Below are 23282 nucleotides of genomic sequence, written 5' to 3'. Positions count from 1 at the left end.
CACTTTAATCAAACTCATTGACGATTGGTTAATACTATCCAAGCCCGCGGTTTCCTATTGGCTAATATTTTTATAGCTCATTTTTTCTTTGAAGTGTACAGGAAGTCGACCCTCGGTCTCTCTCGGAGAAGAAAAGTCGTGTGTGGAGGTGGCGTGTCCGAGTGGCTTTGATTTAGCCGGTGAATACGGTGTGATAATGGCGGATACGGTGGCACTTTTCACTTCCATTGGGCTCAGTGAGCAGAAAGCGAAAGAAACGCTGAAAAATGAAGCGCTGAGTTCCGCCCTGAGAGAAGCAATCATTCAGGTACGAGCCAACGTATGTGGGGCAACTCAACTTCCTGGAGAGGCAGCTGTGAAATGTGACTGACAGTCCCTTTATAGCTCACTTGTTTTATCCATACTTAGTTCTACTGCACTTTTTAAAGGGGCTCTGACTAAAGGTTGAGAGGTGGCGTGCTTTGGATGTGTTTCTCATAACTTTTGGGTAGTCGTTGTGGCACGGTCACTACACTTTCATTTTCACATTCCTAAGGTTGTTTGCAAACTGTCTTATCAGTGATAAAACTTCCTGTATGACTGTAACACAGTCCATTGGCTGTTGACATTTTGAAAGACAAGAGATTGACTCTGGTGTTTTCTCATTGGTTTTAACAGGCCCAGCGTGTCCGTGGGGCATCAGGAGTGGACAAAGCCATGGGTACATTACTGTACAATGTGGCCTCTCGTCTTAAAGACACCAAACGCCTGGCATTCCTCTCAGACAGTATAGCTCAGTGCAAAATCTGCACAGAGCTACAGCTGGCAGGTAATTTCTGACATTTGTGACATGTGGCAACCTGACCATACTGAGGTGTATCATCATGTATTTTTCTAACAGGTCATTTTCCAGACTGATCCCTTACACATGAAAACAGTTTTTATTAGTTCCTTGCATTCAGTGACCCACCACTGCTCACACACAAAATACAATGTGTTGTATACCTCAATTCAGTCAGGATTCAACATGATATGCATTTGGATTTTTTAGTGGGGCAAGACCTACAAAAGCACCCTGCAGTCATTATGCATACTACAAAAAAGAGCTATAAGGATAGTAAATGATGTCGGATATCGGGAACATACTAACAACTTGTTTATAAGTCACGTGCATTGAAATTAATGGATCTGGTGGAATTTAAGGCTGCACAAATAATGTGCAAAGCAAGAAATAATCAGCCTCCAGGCGATATACAGAAGCTGCTCTTGAACAGAGGAGGGTGTTGTAACTTAAGAGGAAAATTTAATCTGAAAAAATGTAGTGCTCACACCAACCCTAAAGGTATGTGTATATCTATTTGTGGTGTGCTTTTGTGGAATGGACAAGAGAAAGAAATCAGACAAAGTAAAAATATCAGATAGTTTAATTTAATTTCTGTAGTATAAGAAATTAAAAATAGTGTAGTACAAAGTATAGAAATGACTAAACTCAACTCAAATTTATTTAAAGCACATTTAAAAACAACTCACGTTGACCAAAGTGCTGTACAAAAAGAGCAGAAAGCACGCTGAAGGTGATAATGTTGTTGTTGGTTGTCTGTTTTTATATTTTGGGTATATGAAGACCATGAAAAGAATGGTTTGGTTGTGGGGATGGACGCTGGTGTGAGGAGTCGGGTTATGAGGTTGATTGTGTATTAATGGATCAGAGTAAAGCAGAGATAGGACTGGACAAGCAGTTTGCTTCTCCCCACTCCTTTTCAAACATTTAAATTAATGTTAATTTATGTTGCTTATACAAAATGTTTTATATGTTCACTGTTATTTTAATTCTTTAACATATACACTATGCATTACATGTTTGAAATAAAGTATATTCTGTTCAACACATTTTATGAGGATAAACTGTGTTGTGAAAAATGCCCTGACATTAGAACTAATGCTTATTCTGAAGGACGCATTGACAGCATTGGAGAAAGCAGACTGAATAAGTGCCAGCCTGATTATATGGACTGCCTTAATGAAGAAAATGACTTCCTGCCCCTGGAATTTCTCCTCCCCCTCTTTTTTTTTGTAGCTGCACTGGAATTTGTGAAGAGTCATCCTCAGGACCCCATCAACCAGAAGGCGTTTGAAGAGGCATGTGGAGTGGGTGTGGTCATCACACCAGAGCAGGTTGAAGATGCAGTAAGTGCACGAGCTTGCGTTGGCCGGAAGTATGTCTTTTTTTCTTTTTTTTCTTTTTTTATTTTTACAAGCTTTGCTGGGTGTGGTGTCTTCAGTGACAGTGGAATGTTGTGCAGGTGGAGTCAGTGATCAAGAAGCACAAGGAGCAGCTGTTAAAGGAGAGGTACCACTTCAACATGGGACTGCTAATGGGTATGATGCCGTACTTACCTCGTTAAATATTTGTCATACCATTAAAGCCTAGCACATGGAGAAAGTGTCTCACTGAGCTTTTGTGTCTGCTGCAGGAGAGGCACGCTCTGCCCTGAAATGGGCTGATGGAAAGGTTGTAAAAAACGAAGTGGACATGCAGGTGTGTATTGACAAAGAGAATATTATTAACTGAGACTGTCATTGTGATCGAATAGTGTTTGTAACCAATTCTAGCTTTGGTCTTAAAGGTCCTGCACCTGTTAGGACCCAAGACAGAGGCCGACCTGGAGAAGAAACCTAAGGTAACAAGCATCACATTATTTAAAGGAATTGTTTTATATTTTGGAGTAATATGAAAGTAGTCCAGTACATAACCCTCTGTAAAATCACAACTTGTCATTTTTAAACTTTGCTTTTTGTGCAGATTAAACAAAATAAATAGAAAGTGTTAACTGGAGAACTTCAGAGGTGCTTGTTGGCGGATTTTGTTACCTCTGTCTAGATCCAGCTAGCTGTTTCCCCTTGTTTCCAGTCTTATGCTAAGCTACTGGTTGTAGCTTCACATTTACTATACAAATATGACAGTGGACAGTCCCTTTTATCATTTACCAAAAAAACATCCGTGGTTAATATTTAATTCTTTTGCAGCCCCAGAAGGCCAAAGTCGCAGAGAATGAGGTAAAGGCGAAGAAGGAGGATGTGGCAGTGAATGGTAAGCAGCAGACAAAGTTGACGGCAGATTAAAGTTAATTTAATTTTCTGTTTGTGTCTGGTGTTTTTTAAACTGTGCGTGTTGGTTGTTTAGGTGAGGTGATGTCTGGCGAGGGAAAGTCGCTAATGGAGCAGCTCAGAGGAGAAGCACTGAAGTTCCATAAACCAGGTGAGAGAGCACCACCTGAACTATGAGATGAAGTTGCATCTCTGCGTGTTGCTTTTTGTTTCTCACTCTCCATTCAGAGCAGTGAAAAAGGATTTACTTTCTGTGTACGTTGATCTTTTATCCTCACCTTCCATCACACAGGAGAGAACTATAAGACTGAGGGCTATGTGGTCACACCGAAAACAATGGAATTGCTTAAAAAGCACTTGGAGTTCACTGGAGGGCAGGTACAAAAACTTTGTGTGTTACATTTAGAGATGAAAAGCGTCAGTTTGAATGTGACTATGTGTATTGATTTTTCTCCTTTCCTTTCCTGAAGATTCGGACACGTTTTCCTCCTGAGCCCAATGGTATCCTTCACATTGGACACGCCAAAGCTATCAACTTCAATTTTGGCTATGCAAAGGTGCGTGTTTGTCTGTGCTCTTATCATCAACACACGCGCTGTTTAGTGTTTTTTTTTAACCTTGTTTCTTCGTGTAGGCAAACAACGGGATTTGTTTCTTGAGGTATGACGACACCAATCCAGAAAAAGAGGAGGAAAAATACTTCACTGCTATCAAGGACATGGTGGAGTGGCTTGGTGAGTTTGATTTTTTTGATGTGATGAAGGCTCAAGCGAGGGATTGTTCTTGGGTTATTGTTCACCAGTGAGGGTAGAATGGAGCGTGGGATGGATCAGCAGTTTGGTGCGGCTTCTGGTGATGTGGGCACTGTACTGGACCATTGCCGTGAAGAGGGAGCTGAGCCAGAAGGCAAAGCTTTTAATTTACTGGTCCATCTACGTCCCAACCCTCACCTATGGTCATGAGCTCTGGGTAGTGACCGAAAGAATGAGATTGCTGGGCTCATCCTTAGAGATAGAGTAAGGAGCTTGAACATCCGGAGGGAACTCTGAGTAGAGCTGCTGCTCCTTCATGTCGAAAGGGGTCAATTGAGTTGGTTCAGGCATCTTGTTAGAGGTGTTCTGGGCACGTCCCACTGGTAGGAGGCCCGCTGGAGGGATTACATATCTCATCTGGCCTGGGAACGCTGCCTTGGGGTCCCCCAGGAGGAGCTGGAAAGTGTTGCTGGGGAGAGGGATGTCTGGGGTGCTTTGCTTGGCCTGCTGTCCCCGCGACCTGGCCCTTGATAAGTGGTTGGAAATGAATGGAAAGCTTCAGGTACTCTACATTCTTGAATATATTTTTCTTATCAGTATTCCTTTATCACACAGGCTACAAACCGTACAAAGTCACGCACGCATCGGACAACTTTCAGCAACTCTACGACCTCGCTGTGGATCTTATTCGCAGGTGGGTTGAGGAACTCTGCGTGCATGATGTTAACTGTGCACATAATTGTAGATGATGCTGTATTCTTTTCTTTGTAATCCCTCAGGGGTCATGCGTATGTGTGCCACCAGAAAGGGGAGGAACTGAAGGGCTATAACGCTCCTCCATCCCCCTGGAGAGACCGACCCATTGAGGAGTCCCTGGTGTTGTTCGAGAGGATGAAGAAGGGGATATTTGCTGAGGGAGAGGCTACGCTCAGGATGAAGATGGTCATGGAGGACGGGAAGACGGACCCCGTGGCATACCGGATCAAGTACACGCCGCATCACCGGACAGGAGATGAATGGTATGAAAACTTGAGCTCTTTTTTTCAGCCATGTAGTTTCATCTAAATACGTTCTTTCTCACATGAATCTCAAGTTTTATTAACATTTGTTTCTTATCTTTCTCTGCAGGTGCATTTACCCCACTTACGACTACACCCACTGTCTGTGTGACTCTATTGAAAACATCACACACTCACTGTGTACCAAAGAGTTTCAGGCCAGGTATAAACACCACGTTGTTGCTCAGCTGTATCATAATCTTTGTTAGAGGCACACAAGCGCATTCTTAATGTTCTGAATTGGTTCCTTTGTGTTTTTGTGACAGGCGTTCATCATACTTCTGGCTGTGTAATGCTCTGGATGTGTACTGCCCTGTGCAGTGGGAATATGGCCGCTTGAACCTCACCTACACTGTTGTGTCAAAGAGGAAAATCATCAAACTGGTAGAGAGCGGCGTTGTCAGGTAAAATGCCCACTTGTTTCCTGTCTGTTAGTTATTTATTTTAATCATTTATAATACTTTACTTTACAAAACAGTCTGTCTTGTAATGAATGTTAATAAAGGGCTATAAAAATTAGCTTTTTGGAAACGGCAGCGTCTCCGTTGTCATGTAAACTTGCAATATGTAGTTCCTCTGAAAATGGAGACTTTTTGCACATGCGCATTACGGTTCCAGTCACTAGGCACGCGCGAGAAAGTCGACCATCACAACAACAATGCCGAGCTCTGTTTGTGCTGCTCACCCTGTTGATTTGAAGTGAAGTGTAGATCTGTTACTGTAGCAACTCCACGCAAAGTTCTCTGTGCATGCTTTCGCCATTGTGTCTTCTTTGTTTTATGAAGGCACTTCAGCGCAGGCGCATGGCGTCATGCCGTGGTGTTGCTTTGCAAATTGACACTGCCACCCATTGGCCTGGCGTGCATACTACAGCGTTTCCAGTAGATTTTGCGGCTCCGTGTGAACGGGGATCGTTTCAATAGCGTTGTCATATAAACACAGAAGTTTTTTAAAACGCAAAGGACAGACTTTTCCGTTTTTGGAGAAACCGTTGTCGTAGGTGTGAATGTGAGTGTGAATGGTTGTCTGCCTCTATGCATCAGACCTGTGATAGTCTGGTGACCTGTCCAGGGTGTACCCTGCCTCTCACCCACTGTCAGCTGGGATAGGCTCTAGCACCACCGTGACCCCGAACAGGATAAGTGGTTAACGAAATGAATGAATGAATGAATGAATGAATGAATGACAATAGCACGTGGCTCCTTACCTAAATGCCCTTACCTAAGTCACATTTACGTAACACGTTTAACAGCTTGATGAACTCATCAGTGTTATGAATACCCAGTCTGAAAAGGGCTTAAGTACTCCCTAGCGTATTTAAAGTTATCACCACTTATTGTAATAACACCACAGAGCTCTTAACGCAGATAGATGAGTCAGACATCATGAATGCATTCAGACCGTGTATCCTTCTCACTGTGGTTTGGTGTGTAGCATTTTCACCATTACATCTCGTCTTAATGCCTCATAGAATCTGTTTGGTAACTGTAGCACGTCTTTTCTGATCACAGAGATTGGGACGATCCCCGACTCTTCACTCTGACTGCGCTGAGGAGAAGAGGTTTCCCACCAGAGGCCATCAACAACTTCTGTGCACGGGTATGCAGAACGGACAGAAGAATGAAAGGCTGGATGGAGGACCTAGTAATTAAATGCTGTTGTGTAATGATATGTTACATCCGTTGGCAGGTCGGAGTCACAGTTTCCCAGACGACGACAGAGCCCCACCTCCTGGAGTCGTGTGTGAGGGACGTGTTGAACGACACGGCACCCAGAGCCATGGCTGTGCTGGAACCACTCAAAGTCACCATAACCAACCTTTCTGAGAGCTCAAAGGTTTGTACCAAATGTACACATTAAACTGCTCCCTGAGGACTTGTAACGTCCTGTATATTTGTACAGGATATTTATCATCACAGGCACTGAATCTTCCTGCTGTCTTCCTTTTCTGTCTCAGTCAGATGTGCGAGTGCCAGACTTCCCTGCCAACGAGGCCAAGGGCAGCCACACAGTCCCATTTACACGCACAGTCTTTATTGAACAGAGCGACTTCAGAGAGGTAACAGAGAACCATCCCCCACCGCCCAAAAAATAAATATGACAGTGTAAGTAACACACTGTCTTTGAGCAGTTTAAATATGATGATGTCTCCTCTCCTTTTGCAGGTGATGGAGAAGGGCTACAAGCGCCTGACCCCAGAACAGCCTGTAGGTTTGAGGCATGCTGGTTACGTCATCTCTGTCCAGAGGGTCATCAAGGTAAGACTTGTTTCAAGATGCAGTCAGACCAGAATTGCTAGGTGAAATTAACTTGTCAGGAGGTGAGAATCAGGCAGGACAGGAGCGCTAAGTGTAAACCACAGGAACCAGCATGGCCAGCGGGCTACCAGCAGTTAAATTAATTAACACTTCCCTAATCAGATGCTAAGGCTTGCTGAGGGTGTGTGAATGAGAGGCACTCTGTGAAGCACTTTGGGTAAAAGTACTATTTCAATGCAGTTTGTTTTATGCCGTCCAACTAATGTTTGATAGTTTCCCCGGAGCTTATTATACTGAAATGTCAACACAATGTGTGATCTTGGTATCATACATCCTCAGCAGTGTTTGCTTCCCTCTGTGGATGGTACTATTTTACACAACCCACTGGTCCATGTCATCACAGCATGTTCTGCTTACCTTGTCTTTCAGGATGCTCAGGGTAAAGTGGTGGAGCTGGAGGTGAGCTGTTGCAGTTCTGAGACGGCAGAGAAACCAAAGGCCTTCATCCACTGGGTCAGCCAGCCGTTGGTGTGTGAAGTGCGCCTTTATGAGCGACTGTAAGTCACAAACATCACTCACTCTCATTCACAGTCAGTACTCCACGTAGAAAACTCACTTAAAGGTACGCTATGCGGGAATTGTCGGTTACTGTTTGTAAGCAGTGTTGCCAGCAAAAATCGATCCAAGATTCAGGTTTCGCCTCGCTATGTTTGCAATTTTGGCACATAGCTTCCTCTTGGATGCTTGCTGATTACAGTCTGGCACAATATAACTACCTTTTTGTAAAGTCCCGACCTCGCCTGCGCACTGCACCCAGGAACATTTTGACCACAGCAAAATAATAAGAAAACACAGGCAGTGTCTCTGCAGATAAACACAGCGCCACACACTTCTAGTGCATTGCACGTAATGATTGAGAGGGATTCTTTCTGTATGAGTCTATACATTGTTTCAGAAAATCCTGCATAGTGTATGTAATGGAAAATACAGCCTGATAAAGCCTGATCCTTTGAGCGACATTGATGTTCTGGCACAGTGGTTTTCAAACTTGTTGTGCCCAAGGCACACCAAAGGGCGAGCCAAAATCTCAGGGCACACCTATAGAGTGCCGAAGTTACGCCCCTTCTGGTAGAGCTCATGGGACCTTAGATCGGAAAAAATATGAATGGCAGTGAATGGGGAGAGCAATATTTTGTTCCCGTTTGAGTTGCGACATGAAATCTAAATATGTTGTTAATGTATTTAAAACATAAATTTTAAGGTCAAGAAAGTCATACTTTGTGGTAAAACTGTTCAGATATAATCTTTCTAATTAGACAGACTCAAGAGTACACAGGAGGAGGTCGCGTATGTGACGTCATAGCTTTCGCTCGCTTCCTGCAGCTTGGCCTCCCCGCTGAAATTCCACTGTTTTATGATTAATCGATTTATGATTGAAGATGTCTGTGTGTTTTGTGCCAGGTTGCAGTCACTCCAAGCTGCAGGAAGCGAACGAAAGCTATGACGTCACATACGCGACCGCCTCCTGTGTAGTTTTTCTAATTACGTTTTTTTTGTTTGTTTGTTTGTTTTTTTTTTTTCAAAAACTTAAAGCTTGACCTTAAAACTTATGTTTTAAATTCATTAACGACATATTTGGATTTCATGTTGCAACTCAAATGGGAACAAAAGATAATATTTCTCTCCTCATTCACTGCCATTCATATTTTTTCCAATATAAGGTCCCATGAGCTTCACCGGAAAGGGCGTGACTTCGGCGCTCTATATCTGTGATCAAAATAGCTTCTATAGGGATGTCGGTGGCTTAGTTAAAAGAGCAGTCGCCCCATGTACAAGGCTGTTGCCACGGTGGGGAAAAATTAAAAAAAAAACAAAAAAACAATAGCTTCTATAAAGTGTGTTATCATTCTTATCATGACATAAGACAATAAAAAAAGAGAAAAAATAAGACCGGTAGCTTTCGTGATACTGTCTACTGACTCTTTTCTTAGGACTCTTCGCTGGTGCTTTGTTGTAATTTGCTTCATACAATGAAGTGATCCATTGTCTCACTCATGGTTTTTTCCTTCCTTTGTCAAATGTCATCACCCCTCACACTGGCTGCCAATCAGGGATTTTGATGTGTCACACACGTAGAATTCCTATGCAGGAAAGCCAACAAATAGGTTTCCCATGAAGGTTTTTTAAATTAAATTAAAGTACATTTTTCAGCTAGAGTTTGCCTCTTTATTAGGAAATGGGTGCACGCAACATACCGATACAGTCATTTCATAAATGTTTGTATCTGCCCAGTTGAATATTTTCATAACAATGTGTGGATATCACAAAATTCCATGGCACACCATTTGAGAACCACTGTTCTGGCATATAGCCACGGTGTACTCATTAAGCAAGTCTGCAGTGTTTGCTTAAAGCTCATCAGCATGGACAGGACTCTGTATCAAAGATGCAGCAGCAGACTTTCTGCTTCCTTTGACAAGTTGCAGTCACCTATGTCACAGGTGACCTTGCTACAACTCTATTGAAGTCTTACTAGGACAAGGGGAGGTTGTCCATCTCGGGCAGAGACTCTGTTAAAGGTTGACTGTACCTGCTTGCAAGCGTGATAATAAAAATCAGACAGACACTCTTTGTTTGTGAGCCTTTATTACAGAAATGTCCACCACAGTGTACCTGTAACCAAAACGTCTGTTTCTGTAGATTCCTGCACAAACATCCAGAGGATCCGTCTGAAGTGCCCAATGGCTTCCTGAGTGACATCAATCCTGTGAGTTTTAACTGCACTCCTGTGACAGAAGTCCTGTTTACATCAGCTGAGACATTTCAGCAGGCGTAGTGATTGTTAAACATGCTTTCTCCTTTTCGTCGTTTAGAATTCCCTGCATGTAATCAGCAGTGCCTTAGTGGATACCTCAGTGAAGGGAGCAAAAGTTTTTGACAAATTCCAGTTTGAGAGAGTCGGCTACTTCTCCGTGGACCCCGACAGCACCGCAGATAAGGTACAGCAAGACCAAATAACTCAGGAAGACTTGTGTTTTAGTTTAAGCTGATTCGAGAAATGATTTGTATATTGATTTGTAACTATAATCTTTCTTTCCCCGCAGCTCATTTTCAACAGAACAGTCACCCTCAAAGAAGACCCAGGAAAGATCTGATTGACTTGAGGTCAAGCTGCACTTCCTGCTTCCCAAGAGCCCACAGAAACATGTCCAAATTGTTTGCATCACTTGAAATGTAATATCAGCGAGGGCACAGACTGCTCATTCTGAGATTGACTCAGAATCAGATACTGTAATAATTACAAGTCCATATTTTTTAACTGCGGTTCTCTTTCACAGATCTGACTGAAATTGGAAAATATAATTCTATGTCTTAACTGTGAAAACAAAATTACTACAGTATCACTGTGCTCAATCTCAACCTCGGTCAGCCAGTGCCAGAGTCCTGTCGACTCTCTTCTAATCTGCTGCATTAATATTCACTTGCAGTGTTTCTTCTTTGTTGAATGTATGCAACTCTGTTTACTGTTCAACAGTGACCTCATGTAAGATGACTTCACATTGGCTCTCAGCTGGTGTTAGATGAAGGAGATGCTCTCAAATGCCATTCATGAATTTCTTACAAAGGTGGTAGATCACTGCCATACCATCATGTGTGTGTTTTTTTTAAGACTCAGAGGGGTGTACATGTGTCCTTTTGACAGGAGACAATAAATAATATGAAAAAAATCTGCAATGTCTATGTTAATAAACTGAAGTTTCTGAGGCTGATGTCAATATTCTACCAGTCATATTTGAGATCATGATATGTTTACTGTCACAATCAAATGTTTGACTTAGTGTATGATGATCATTTGGTAACTATTATTGGTGCCTTCACTTAGTATTAAGTGTAAGGGTGTATACTGTACATGCAGTGTTTGGGAAGCTACTTTGAAAGCATAGCTTTACACTGGAAGAAGTTGAAGTACAGCAAAGCTACCCTCAGGAGAATCTAGACTTCAAAAAGGTAGTTTCAACTTTTAAAAATGATCAAATTGTCAATGTACGTGTGATTAAACAAACAAAAAAAAAAGTCACATGCCTGCAAACAATGCCACCTGATAGAGTCTATTGCAAAAAGTGCCCCCTTGATCACAGGTCATACACAAACCAGAAAGATAAAAATCCCCCACTATTCATGATAGAGTGAAGGAATGTCCATGCCTTCCAGAAACTATAGTCCAGGTGGAGGTGATTGCACCATGCAGGATTAACCAGTCGGTCAGGTAGCTTCTGAAATAGCATGCAACAACTTCTCTGAACCTTTGTTAATAAACAGCAATAACCAAAAGCCTACTTATGATGACTAGTTGTGGTCAAAGGGGGTTTAATTACAGTAAAGAAACAATGGTAAAAATAAATAAATAAATTATTACTTTTTTTGGACCAAAACTGTTTATTTCAGTAATTTGCTAGGCTACATGAACATTGACAAAAAGGGTTAATTTATAATAAAACTTCAGTTAAAAGCCTAGTCCCAATTAAACATCCCATCCCTTTTTACTAGCCTGGTGTGGCTACACATTTTGACAAATAAATGCCTGTCTCAATTAGATGCTCAATCTGGTTGCCAAGCAGTTATTTTTTTTCTCTTTTTAAGGGAGTCTTCAGATGTATAAAACTGGGTTGTTGGCTCCCTCAAATTATTTGTCCATTCCTCAAATACCCTGTAAGTTATTCATATTCCTGTTGTCCATAAGGGTCCTTAGATCTTGGGGTGGCTGTAGCTCAGAGCGGGTTCAATCCCCAGCTCCTCCAGTCTGCATGTAGAAGCACCCTTGAGCAAGAGACTGAATGATTCCCAATGATACACTCCATGAGTGTGAATGTGTGTGTGAACGGGTGAATGTGACTCGGTAGTGTAAAAAGCGCTTTGACTGCTTGGATGACTATAAAGGTGCTATAGACAAATGCAGGTCCACTTACCATCAAAAGGGCTGTCTGTTGGAGCTAGATCAGATAAATGATTCATATCTGATACATTACCATGTTTTTATGGTTTACATACATAATGTGAGCGTATATCCCGATCTTTGCTGAGCAACAGTTTTGTGTCAAAGGAATTAAAGGCCTGTCCCAAATACAGGCCTGTGATTTCAGTGACTTAAGTAAATAATAGCCTGGGCTATTAATTACAGTTTTACCGTAACTACCTGAATCACTGTGAAAATATGGATGTAGCTGAACTACCAGCAAGCTACTGCAAAATGTGGTTTAACTACCAGTTTAATTACATGTAGTCCACTGCTCCCATGACCTCACCAGTAGAGAATGTCACTGATGATGTCACTAAGAAAAGTCTAATAACTGTAGGAAACAATAGGATATTGTAGGGGTGTCAAACTCATTTTAGTTCATGACCCACATACAACCCAACTTGATCTAAAGTGGGCCAGACCACTGAAACCACTGCATAGTCACCTATAAATAACAACAGCTCCAATTTTTCCCCTTTCTTTTCCTGTAAACAAACACAAGTACAGTCTGTAAACATTAATCCTTTTACGAAACACATGAACAGCCTGAGATGCAGTTTCAATTTGTCTGTTTTCCCATATTCAGTCAGTCTACCTCTCAGTCATATCACATTTTTTTTACACAGATTTTTGCACTGAAGCTATTGATAGACAATATTTTGCACAATGTTTGATATCTGTACATATTTAGTGTTTTTTCCCCCCACAGAACTATTTTCTGGCCAGGGTGGAAAAGCCTTTAAAGCAGCTACTCACTATTTAACTTGCTCCTAAAACCTTGCACCTCTCAGCCTCTGTCATCCAGTGGGCCGGATTGGACCCTTGAGTGGACCAGTTCTGGCCCAGGTGACATATGTTTGACACCCCTGCTCTAAATTCTAATTCAAGATCTGAGCTGTATCATGTTATAAAAACAGAAACAAACCAAAGCTATTGATCATGTTATTAATGCAATTTGCAACACAAGTTTCTGTGGCTAATTTGGCAGGCTTGTCAAACAACATGATCTTAAATCAGGCTCATACTGACAGAGTAAATAATATTGGAGCAATAAAAAAAGGATGAAGTGTTTAGTTTTACAATGGAAAAGTAAAGAAAATGCATGGTTTGGGTTTGAAAAAATCGTATAAATGGATATTAATTTGTGAAAGAGGAAGATATACCCCCTCCTCTAATTTTACTGATGAGCAAGAGAAAGTGAAAATAATTACTCAAGCAGATATCAGGGCCAAACAGAGCAGTGTGGGGAAATGCAGACCACGCTGAAATGTAGTGCGTGGGAATTAACCCTCAACTGCCCAGAGCTCCTCGAGCACCACCCAAATATTCAGCGCATCTCTTCGGGACCACCTTAAAAGATTCAGAAGTCAGTGAACCACTAGGAGCGTCTGTCTGGCATAACACGGTGTTTAAGGTGGACTGACATCTACCTGATCTTGACGGCTGCTCTCCCTGCGTGTGTCGCCTTTAACGGACCATCCTACGAGTGCGTATTACCGCGAGATCACGCGGGGGAAACACCGCGATAGCACGCCAGAGTTACAAATCGCCTGCCTATTGGTCTGAGGATAGTGTTGTAAGATGGCGCCCAGCGAAATATGAGTGTTTGAGAAAAAGAAAAACTACAGCTGGCTATCTAACGAAAATTAAGAGAAATAAAGAGTACGGCAGCCACACGGAGGCGTGAATAGCACTTCGCTTTCCGGTTCGTTAGAAGAGGAGCGCTGTTTCAAGGGCAGAGAAGCGGTTGTGGGTGGCTCGAGCCTCGGCCCGTTTGAGGAAGAGAGGTAGCTAGCTAACGCGCCTGCTAACGTTAGCCTGCTAGCTTTGAAGATAACAGAAAAAATGTAGTCGGTGTAACGTTACCGACAGGAGGGCTACCGGTTTTCTGGTGCTCACTGTTATGTACCACCTGCTACGTAGCTGTTGTGTTATTGTTTGTGCACATGGTCGCGTTATTACGCTTTGCTAAACACAGCTGTGGCTGGACATTATTTGCAAACAACACGCGGCTAGTAAACGTTAGCCGTGTACCTGGCTAACCTAGCTTGTTGTGTAATCAGCTGTTAGATTAGCTGCTGTAGAGCCAATGCACCGTGCACACAATCCTAACTTCACTGTGCAAAGCTTGCATGTTTCCATTATGCAGCACTTTCCATCGCTGCTTTGAACACTGACTGCATCGGATTTGGAAAGTGGCCGCGCTTTTGTCCCTGCTCGTACACAGTCAGATAGAGTTAACCCTTTCGTATTACCATCTGTCTGCAGTGCCACTGGACAGTGATCTGTGGGTCAATTGTAAACATTGTGCAGTCAGCACAGCGTTTTCCTCTTTTAATTGTCGCTGACTCCTTTCTTTTTTACATGCCGTAATAGTGTTCACATGGTAATTGAAATGTGATAGATCTAGGTCTTTACTAATAGAGATAAAAACTGTAACCAAGTCTGCAACATATATAAAACAATCCTAAATGAATTCTGCCTTTTTCTCAGATCCTCCCCAGAGAAGAAGACCCAGTCAGCAGCAATGAATAACTCCCTGGATGGCACAGGCTCCTATGAGGAGCTTGTGAGGCAGAAAGCTCGGAGCATCCCTCAGCATCGCATGAAGGAGTTCCTGGAGTCCTTGGCCAGCAAAGGCCCAGATGCCTTGCAGGAGTTCAGCCAGCAAGGCGGAGATACTACGACCACTACCACCACTATGGTCTACCAACAAGAGGCTAACTGTATCTACACAGACAGCACAGAGGTGGCAGGATCATTGTTGGAGTTGGCTTGTCCGGTAAATCAGTGCATTAAAATAGTCACAAGGCAGTATGTTAAAGAGCTCTGTTGTTTAAATGAAGCTCTCTGACAGACTCTGTCCTCTGATGCAGGTTCAGGTGCAGGTTCAGCCGCAGCAGCAACAGATACAGGAGTCCACGTCTCAGCAGCAGTCTGTACAACAGAATGCAGAGCAACAGATTGTGCAGGTGTGTCGCTTGTTATTGAACCTTTGTGTTGTGTTTATCACACCTGTCCTGTTCCCTTTAATCACTGGTTGACTAACTTTGGCACATAATGTCTGTTTTCAGGTGCAGATCCAGGGCCAGCAGCAAGGTCAGATGCTGGGTCAGGTCCTCCAAGTGCCCTCTGGGTCCCATCAACAGCTTCAAGGTGTGACCACTGCACAGTTGATTCAGCCTGGCGAACTCACCGAGGAGCAGCACCAACAGGTACACATAAACACACACAGCCTCAACATCATGGAAGAATTACAATTTTTGTTATTAGTGAGAGTGTGAATTTATTTACCGTTATCATCTCCCTCCCATGTGTTTTAGCTGCAAGCCCAGCTGGTGGCAGCTGTTGCAGGAGGACAGCAGATTCAGATCCAGACAGTGGGGGCTCTCTCTCCCACCCAGCAGCAGGACAATGTTGAGAGGAGGGTGCTGGGCACTACCGTTGCCACATCACAGGGAGCAGGTGTCCTCCAGCCAGCCAAGAAGCGCAAGGTTGATATGCCCATTACTGTGTCCTATGCCTTGCCTGGTCAGCAAGTAGCCACAGTCCTGGCTATCCCTCAGGGACAGGGCCAGCAGCAAAGTTACGTGTCCCTGCGGCCGGACCTCCTAACTGTGGACAGCTCCCACCTTTACAGTGCCACAGGCACTATCACCAGTCCCACAGGGGAGACCTGGACAATCCCGGTCTATTCTGCTCCTGCAGGTTCCGGAGGCCGTGAGCAGGTCACGCACATTGCCATCCCCCAGGAGGCCTATGGGACAGTGCAGGTTGCAGGGACAAACACTACAACAATGACTACAATGCCAACACAAGTTACAGTTGAAAATGACAAGCTGAAAAGTCAAAGTCAAACAGTGCAGGCTGTTTCCAGCATAACAAGCTCCGGGGGAATGGGAGGCCAGGAAGAAGTGGTGCACACACTGGCTGCAAACACACTGTTCCCTGCCCAGCTGATGAACGGAAACATCCACATCCCAGTGGCAGTACAGGGCTACTCCAATGCTACACAGTCGCTTATCTGGGATCCACAGCAGCAGGTGCTGCACACACAGGGGCTGTCAGGGCAGGATGCGCAGCAGCTGCAGGTACTAACATAGGTGTTATGTTGCTATGTTGATTTTTCATTTACATACATTTAGATACAAATATAGACATGTCTTTCTTGTTTGCAGGAGGTAACAGTGTTGCTGTGTTTGTTTCTCTTCAGGGTCAGACAGTGGTAGCAGAGGTAGATGGTCAAGGTCAGCAGCAGGTGCAGGTGCAGGAGCTGCTGCTTCCTGCCACTCTGAAGCCAGAGGAGGGGCTGGAGGTGTGGGGGCTTTGGGCTCAGCGGAAAAACGCAGAGTTGGAAAAATCAGACAAGAATAAACTGGCACCGATTGGCCGTGAGTGCATATACACAATGTTTATTATAGTGTTAAGACAGTAATTAGTTATTGATGCAAATGTTGCCAAATTGCCATTCTCTCTTCTCTTTCACCACAGTCACTGGTTTGTGTGTGTGTTTTTTAGGACGCCAGGCACTGCGTTTCCAGGAGGACTTGGTGTCCTGTGCGGTAGCTGAGCTCTGCATGGGTCTCTCTTTGATGACAACAGAGGCTCGGGGGCTTGAAGGGGAGACTTATGAAGCCGATGTTCTCTACTATGTATTTCTGTGCATACAAAAAGTAAGGTCACTCTGCACACAAACACACACACACACTCCATTCAGCATCTGTTCATCTCTTTTAGTACTTCGTTTTGATGTTGAAACAGTGTTTGACCGATATTTCTGTCTCCTTTTTCCTGCAGTATCTGTTTGATAATGGTCGTGTGGACGACGTTTTCTCAGATCAGTACTACACTCGCTTTGCTCACAGTTTGCACCAGATCCTGGAGCCTTGGAGACCATCTATTCATCCACTAGGTGTGGACAAAGTTTTCCAAATCTTGGGTGTGCATGCAATATGTGTTGATGCTCTCTAATCAACTTATATTACCTAAGATGCAGGGCTCAGTAGTGAATACGCAAACCTACCAAGCTAAGGGTGTCACCAAAGTTTCTGCCTCCTCTCATTTAATCAGATATGTATATTTTCATAAATGATACAGCTGCACATTGTCAGTGTAGCCCAACACAGGCTAATATTAAAATGAAGTTAGGTAGATTGCTTTACAGTAAGAATGCATTGCCTGTAGTATCCCATGTTGTTTTCTGTGCTGTGCATTGGGAGATAAGTGTCCGTCTTTTTGCCCAAAAATGTAAGCCACAACTTCTGCTGCTTCTTTCACTGAATCAGAGCAGTGGCAGATCTGTAAGATGTTCATTTTAAAGCTAATTTTATTTGCTGACACACTGTCACTATAGATATTAGTTGAAGCTGCAGACTGCAGTTTATTTGTTTGCATCAGTCTTTGGTTATGTTCAGAGTATAATGAAAAATACTGAGAAAGGCAGACCTGTGGTTGGTTAATGTAGAGGCCCAACCAGTATATATTTTTTACATTTAATTTTTACTATTATTATTATTTATTTGTCGTTAAGAGTTTAAGAATGTGACATATATTCCAAGTGAGTATTTTCAGTTTTGTAGCCTATCAGAATTGAAACTAGAGGTTTTATTACTTGTGTGTTTAAAAGCACCAACATAGAAAACTGCAGGTCCGAGTCTTGACTTGTCTCAGCTAGCCAAAAAGCAGCTCTCCTAGAATTACAGGGCTTTGCAGAATGATGTTGTGATAGCAGTTATCATTGGTGAAACGCTACAGATGAAATGATAATTTGCTTCTAAACAAAAGATTGTGCATTACTTGTCTAATTTGATAAATTGCAAGGTCTTCATAATCTGCTCTTTACTTCTTCTACCAGGTTATATCATCCCCAGTCATGTGACGGAGGAGATGCTGTGGGAATGTAAACAGCTTGGAGCTCATTCTCCCTCGACGCTGCTCACAACTTTAATGTTCTTCAACACCAAGTGAGTTGAACAGCATTTCCTTCAGGCATCACACTTGAATGAGTTTTCTATAGTGCTTACTCGACATGCAGCACTACTGTCTGTTATTTACCTCTTTACATAAGAGTGAATCCTCATTTGGACACATGTAATTCCCAATCCAAATATCAGCAGAAAAACAAATCTACACAAGACACTTTTATTCTCTCTCTTCTCTGCTTTTATGTGGTCACCAATCAACACACACTGACCAAATCTGTTAACATATATACTGTATATCTTTTTACAGGTATTTCCACCTGAAGACAGTGGATCAGCATCTAAAAGTGGCCTTTTCTAAAGTGCTGAGACACACCAGGAAGAGTCCCAACAACCCCAAAGACAAGAGCACCAGCATCCGATACCTTAAATCAACAGAGAGGTTCATAGGACAGAAAGGTGCGAGTGCTTCAGACCTAGAGTTTAACTGCTTTGGTTCAAATCAGGGACTAATTTTGTTACTAAGTTGCATAATTGCCTAGAGTCGGTTCGTTTTCTCACGGCTCCATTTACAAGCGGACCAGATCAAATGCCTTGTGCAAGAAAGCTGCTCTTGATTGGTCAGAATTTCCATGTGGGAAAAATCCAGGAAGTAAAAAAATCATTGAAGAAGAAAACACTTGCAAGATAAATGTGACACTTTCTAATGTCACAGTGGAGGGACAACTACGCAGGTTGATTTTAGCGCTGCTCATCGTGGACTATATTGCTGCCATTGTTCATTTTAGTCAAACCATACAGTTTGAAAACGAGGCGCGGCTCCAACTAGAAAACAATGTTTTGATGCATTGGATGTGCTGAATGTGCATATTAAGGCAGTACAGGAGGAGGTGCACATTAATAATCCTCCAGGACTGTAACATGCTCATGTTTAACCCAAACAATGTGTCATGGGACTGCAGTTGGTTCAGATCCAGGTCGGAACACGCTTTCACCACAAATGAACCGCACTAGAGTTCGTTTGTAACCGGACCGAGAGCACCTCTTCACGAAGGTCTCAGTCCGGTTGTTTTGGTGCACATCCAAGTGTGATTGCTGTGTTCACACCTGCCCAAACGAACCGCGCTTAGGGGGCAAACGAACTTGAGTTCAATTGAACCAAACCAAACAGGGCAGGTGTGAAAGCACCCGAAGAGTGTATGAATTGTATTTGTGCTGTGGTGCCTGAGAGGAAACCTTGTATTAGGGGTGAATAATATTTTGTGTACTGTATATTTCAGTCACAGATGACATGTACTCAGAGCAGCTGGAGGACCCAGAGAACCCCCTGCGATGTCCCATCAAGCTCTACGATTTCTACCTCTTCAAATGGTAAATATACACAAGTTTTCTGAGTCTGAGTTTTTAATCAGGAAATTTGACTTTAAAACATGTTTTTTCAGGTGTGTTTCAGTTTAATGAAAGATTAATCTGCTATTTCAACACCTATGGCAGTGTGTCATTAGTGAGAAGAAAACTGCCTCTTTGTGCAAGCATGTAGTGTTTGTCACTGTGGTCAAGGTTAGGGTGATCAATTCATGATGAGAGCCAGAGTTTCTCTTTTGAGGTGCTGCTGCTACATTTTAAATAAAACTCTTGTGTTTGTTATTGACATGGGTTACGGAGAACACGTTGCACTTAAGTGTTCAAGTGGTTAAACTTGTGAAAACACTGTTGCTAGGCAACTGACAAAAACATGGCTGCTTTATAATAACTCCTCATTTTTCCCTCTTAAAAACGGTGAATGATTTTTTTTGTGTTTTCTGCCTCTTAATAATTTGTTCAGGGATAAAGGCAACTAACTTCTTTGGCTTCAGCTGTCTATAAAAATGTCAGCGTCCTTCACAACTTGTGAATAGGAAGAAAAAGGTTTAAAAAAAAAAATAGGTATATGTCCCCAAAGGGAAACTGGTTTGCAGCGTGGGCACAGAATTGCACAGCATGATCACATTTAACACATAAAAACATGCACTGCAGTGCGCTGTAGTCCACACGTGGCACACGCCCAGTACCAGTGACAAAGGGCGGGGAAACATCAATTGTTAGATGCTTTGTGATTCTCTCTTGAAAGATTGTCTCAATGCAGAAAATTCAGAAATCAGAAATGTCCTTATATTTGTGATTCGAGACCATGATCAAATTGTATGAAGCACAAGCATTACATACACAGTATAAATGTCAGAACAATGTCACACAGCTTGATTGGAGAACAAATGTTACTTAACACTTTCCCCGTCAGAGTATTGTTTTTAAGTTGCCAGCCACCACCAGCATTTTCAATCATATTCATTAATCTTTAAAGACCCACAGAATGATTTGTTTTATGAATATATAAACAGCATATACATGAAACTAAAGAAGGGAAGCTTTCTGACATAAATGACGGAAAATGTCGTCAGTGGTGGGGAAAGTGTTAAACAAAGGAAGGACATTCTTTAAAAAAGCACCCAGCCTACAAATCAGTTTTGGCTTATCTGATTAATTGAAACACAGATGGACAATTTAAATAATACTTTGGCCAATACCTTTCTCTATAATTCATTAAGCTTACAGTTGTTTCAGATTTCCTTCATTTTCAGGCTGGTTTAGTGGATTTGGAGCTAAATGTTGTGCCTGGGGCACGTCGTGTATTAATGATACTCGTTACCTGGAGAGGTTGGAAAAAGATATTTGTTTCTTCCCTGTTCCAAAACCAAAATCAAACCCTGAAAAGTGTAGGGTTAGCTAGCTAGCTACTGAAGATATAGCCTACTGAATGTATACACATGCTGCTTTTGCTTTGTAATGATTATAACAGTGAAACAAAGACCGACCCTGCTGTACAGGAACCAGTGAAGGGAAGCAGGGAAACTTTGCTGATATTCAACCAGCTGTTGTTTGACTTCCCTTGGAGATCCCTGCCCGTCCAGCAGTGGAGGTCCATGGGCTGGCAGCAGCACGGGGGTGAAGCCAAACACCGTTCATCTGCATGCACTGTGATGCCACACAGCTGGCTCAATATCAGCAAAGTTTCCCTTTATATTCATTGTCTTCTGTGGCGATCAGCAGTGATGTGGTGGTTCACTTTGACACTGTGATCTGCAGGCTATAGTTCGGGTTTTAGCTTCTAACTATCTTTGTCTTTTTAACCTGTTGTTGCTGCTGAGTCAGTTTGACATCCTGGATATATCCTTCAAACACAGACTGTAGACCCCTCTGTCTGCTTCTCTCTGGAATCACTCTTTCATGTTCCCAAAAATATGATAATATTTCTGCAGTTAGTGACAGTGTGGACTCCATGCTTACTGCAACAGCTTGTTGGACCATCACCAAGGGTCGGGGCTTAGTGAAAGGTTAATTACAGCAGAGATAATTCATTGATTGACAAAAAAATGGACTACTTTGCCAGTCGCTAGCTCCCTCTGATCCATGGTGATGATCTGCTGCTTTTCTGTCTTTTACATTCTTGTAAACTGAATATCTTTTTGGTTTTTGATGATGATGATTGCTGGAGGAATATAATCTGCAGATTAATTCATAATTAAAGAAATGAAATGTCCTGAGGATGAAGTGACAAGGGCTGAGCCCAGATTGTTTAAACACTGAATTTACCTTTTAGGGCACCTTTGTTCACTCTGGCATTAAATGTCTATAAATGTGATATGATAATACACTTTTTCCACATATCCTCTCCCTCAGTAGCAGAAAGAATATTTTATAAAATCGTACTGAGGCAGAAACTGTAACTTTGACATCTGGTAAATGACATCCCGAAAATGTGCTCACACTGTGTTCTGTGTCTCTGTCAGTCCGCAGAGTGCTAAAGGTCGCAATGATACCTTCTACCTGACTCCTGAGCCTGTGGTGGCTCCAAACAGCCCCATCTGGTACTCAACTCAACCTATCCCAAAAGAACAGCTGGAGCAGATGCTCGCCCGCATCCTCGTCGTCCGCGAAATCCAGGAAGCCATTAACATGTCGGAGAGCGTGCACTAGTTGGACCGGAGGAGAACGATAAATGGACTAGACTCTTCCTCTTTCTCTTCACCCAGCCTTTGATTGCTCATTATTGGTAGTTTTCTATTCTCTCACACCCTCTTGTGGTCTTAAAGGGTGGCATGTATATGTTTATATTCACTATGTGTGAGCATATCTTACATTCACGGACTGTACATAAAACCAATACAGATAATAATCTGTCTTATGGAGGCAATCTCTCGACCTTACCACCAAGTTAGTTTCTTTCTGTTTGGCCAAAGGATGTAGTGTCTAATCTTTTTATTGGACCTGAACTCTAATTTAAATGTTATTTTAACTGTTGGTTCTCCTTACCAATAGTCTGGAATTTTCCCTTCCCCATTTTGTTTTAATCTGTAATATATTTCATATATATTTTCACTGGGGTTGGCCTGCGCTACGCTGCTTTTCATAAACATCCCTCTCTGTTGCTCTTCTTCCCCTCATCTGCCTTGGTCACTCTTGAGTGTCACAGTGAATACCTCAGTGGTATTAAGACTGCATTAAGGAGCCAAACATAGGCTCAAAGCTAATTTTCAACTTGTGTGAATTCTCCAATTTTTTTTGTATTTCACTCTCGTCTGTCTCGAGCTGAATCCACACGCAGACACACTGAACTCTGGAGATGACTCGCTTGTTAGTGAATGCTGTTTGCTTGCTGTTGGACTAGCTCGGCAGCCTTGAATCACACTAGGACACAGACTTGACTGCAATACAGTGTCATCACTCGCCCTGCAGCTACTAGCACTTGCCACACGGTGGAGACGTTGGCAGACGGAGGGGCGAAGGCTGCCGACTGCTGCTGGATCCTCCTCTCTCTCTGTCCTGTCCATTGCAAACTCCAAAACTCACCCGAAGAGGGATCTGTTGTATCATACATGTTTATTACATGACAGAAGAGAGACTCTAAAAAAGTGGGTTAGCCCTTTTATGTTCTATAATGTATAATACTCATAGCTCCTTCATGTACTGTAATGGGTTTCAGTCATCTAAGGAGAATGGCAGTGCCTGTGTGTTTTTGAAACATGACCTTTTTTGTACAGCCACTATACCATGTGTCTGCCTTTCTAGTGAGTCTGTTAATTCTGCTGCACGTGCATCCGTAAGTACTGACAGCCTGCGTTGTGTGACATAGAATGGTGCACAATCATTAT

The 23282-nt window shown here is 42.7% G+C and overlaps 2 protein-coding genes across 2 annotated transcripts; both read left to right on the top strand.

Moving 5' to 3' along the window:
- Window positions 1-104: 104 nt before the first annotated feature.
- On the top strand, window positions 105-10931 carry qars1 (glutaminyl-tRNA synthetase 1). The gene is made up of 23 exons (XM_049581066.1): window positions 105-307; window positions 658-808; window positions 2057-2166; window positions 2283-2358; window positions 2454-2518; window positions 2607-2660; window positions 3007-3070; window positions 3164-3238; window positions 3380-3465; window positions 3558-3644; window positions 3722-3821; window positions 4455-4533; window positions 4619-4858; window positions 4968-5060; window positions 5164-5301; window positions 6409-6496; window positions 6587-6733; window positions 6855-6956; window positions 7063-7155; window positions 7585-7712; window positions 9856-9922; window positions 10029-10154; window positions 10260-10931. Exons 1-23 carry the CDS (start codon window positions 197-199, stop codon window positions 10308-10310), a joined length of 2331 nt encoding a protein of 776 aa, XP_049437023.1. The 5' UTR covers window positions 105-196; the 3' UTR covers window positions 10311-10931.
- A 2803-nt stretch (window positions 10932-13734) lies between these two features.
- LOC125891785 (transcriptional regulator QRICH1-like) lies at window positions 13735-23184 on the top strand. The gene is made up of 12 exons (XM_049581287.1): window positions 13735-13959; window positions 14666-14954; window positions 15049-15144; window positions 15247-15387; window positions 15496-16263; window positions 16386-16563; window positions 16691-16845; window positions 16970-17084; window positions 18027-18135; window positions 18404-18552; window positions 19374-19464; window positions 21921-23184. The coding sequence occupies exons 2-12, from the start codon at window positions 14700-14702 to the stop codon at window positions 22105-22107; spliced, it is 2244 nt and encodes a 747-aa protein (XP_049437244.1). The 5' UTR covers window positions 13735-13959; window positions 14666-14699; the 3' UTR covers window positions 22108-23184.
- Window positions 23185-23282: the final 98 nt, after the last annotated feature.

Source organism: Epinephelus fuscoguttatus, linkage group LG7 (assembly GCF_011397635.1).
Source record: "Epinephelus fuscoguttatus linkage group LG7, E.fuscoguttatus.final_Chr_v1".
Taxonomy (NCBI): domain Eukaryota; kingdom Metazoa; phylum Chordata; class Actinopteri; order Perciformes; family Serranidae; genus Epinephelus; species Epinephelus fuscoguttatus.
Note: the sequence above shows the minus strand (reverse complement) of the source record. Positions and strands in the feature narration are given on the sequence as shown.

Coding starts and splice junctions, on each gene's coding strand:
- qars1 (XM_049581066.1), top strand. CDS start 197: ATGGCGGATACGGTGGCACTTTTCACTTCCATTGGGCTCAGTGAGCAG. Junction 3,239..3,379: donor ACTGAAGTTCCATAAACCAG/GTGAGAGAGCAC, acceptor TCCATCACACAG/GAGAGAACTATAAGACTGAG. Junction 6,497..6,586: donor TCAACAACTTCTGTGCACGG/GTATGCAGAACG, acceptor ATCCGTTGGCAG/GTCGGAGTCACAGTTTCCCA.
- LOC125891785 (XM_049581287.1), top strand. CDS start 14,700: ATGAATAACTCCCTGGATGGCACAGGCTCCTATGAGGAGCTTGTGAGG. Junction 17,085..18,026: donor ACCATCTATTCATCCACTAG/GTGTGGACAAAG, acceptor TTCTTCTACCAG/GTTATATCATCCCCAGTCAT. Junction 19,465..21,920: donor GATTTCTACCTCTTCAAATG/GTAAATATACAC, acceptor TGTCTCTGTCAG/TCCGCAGAGTGCTAAAGGTC.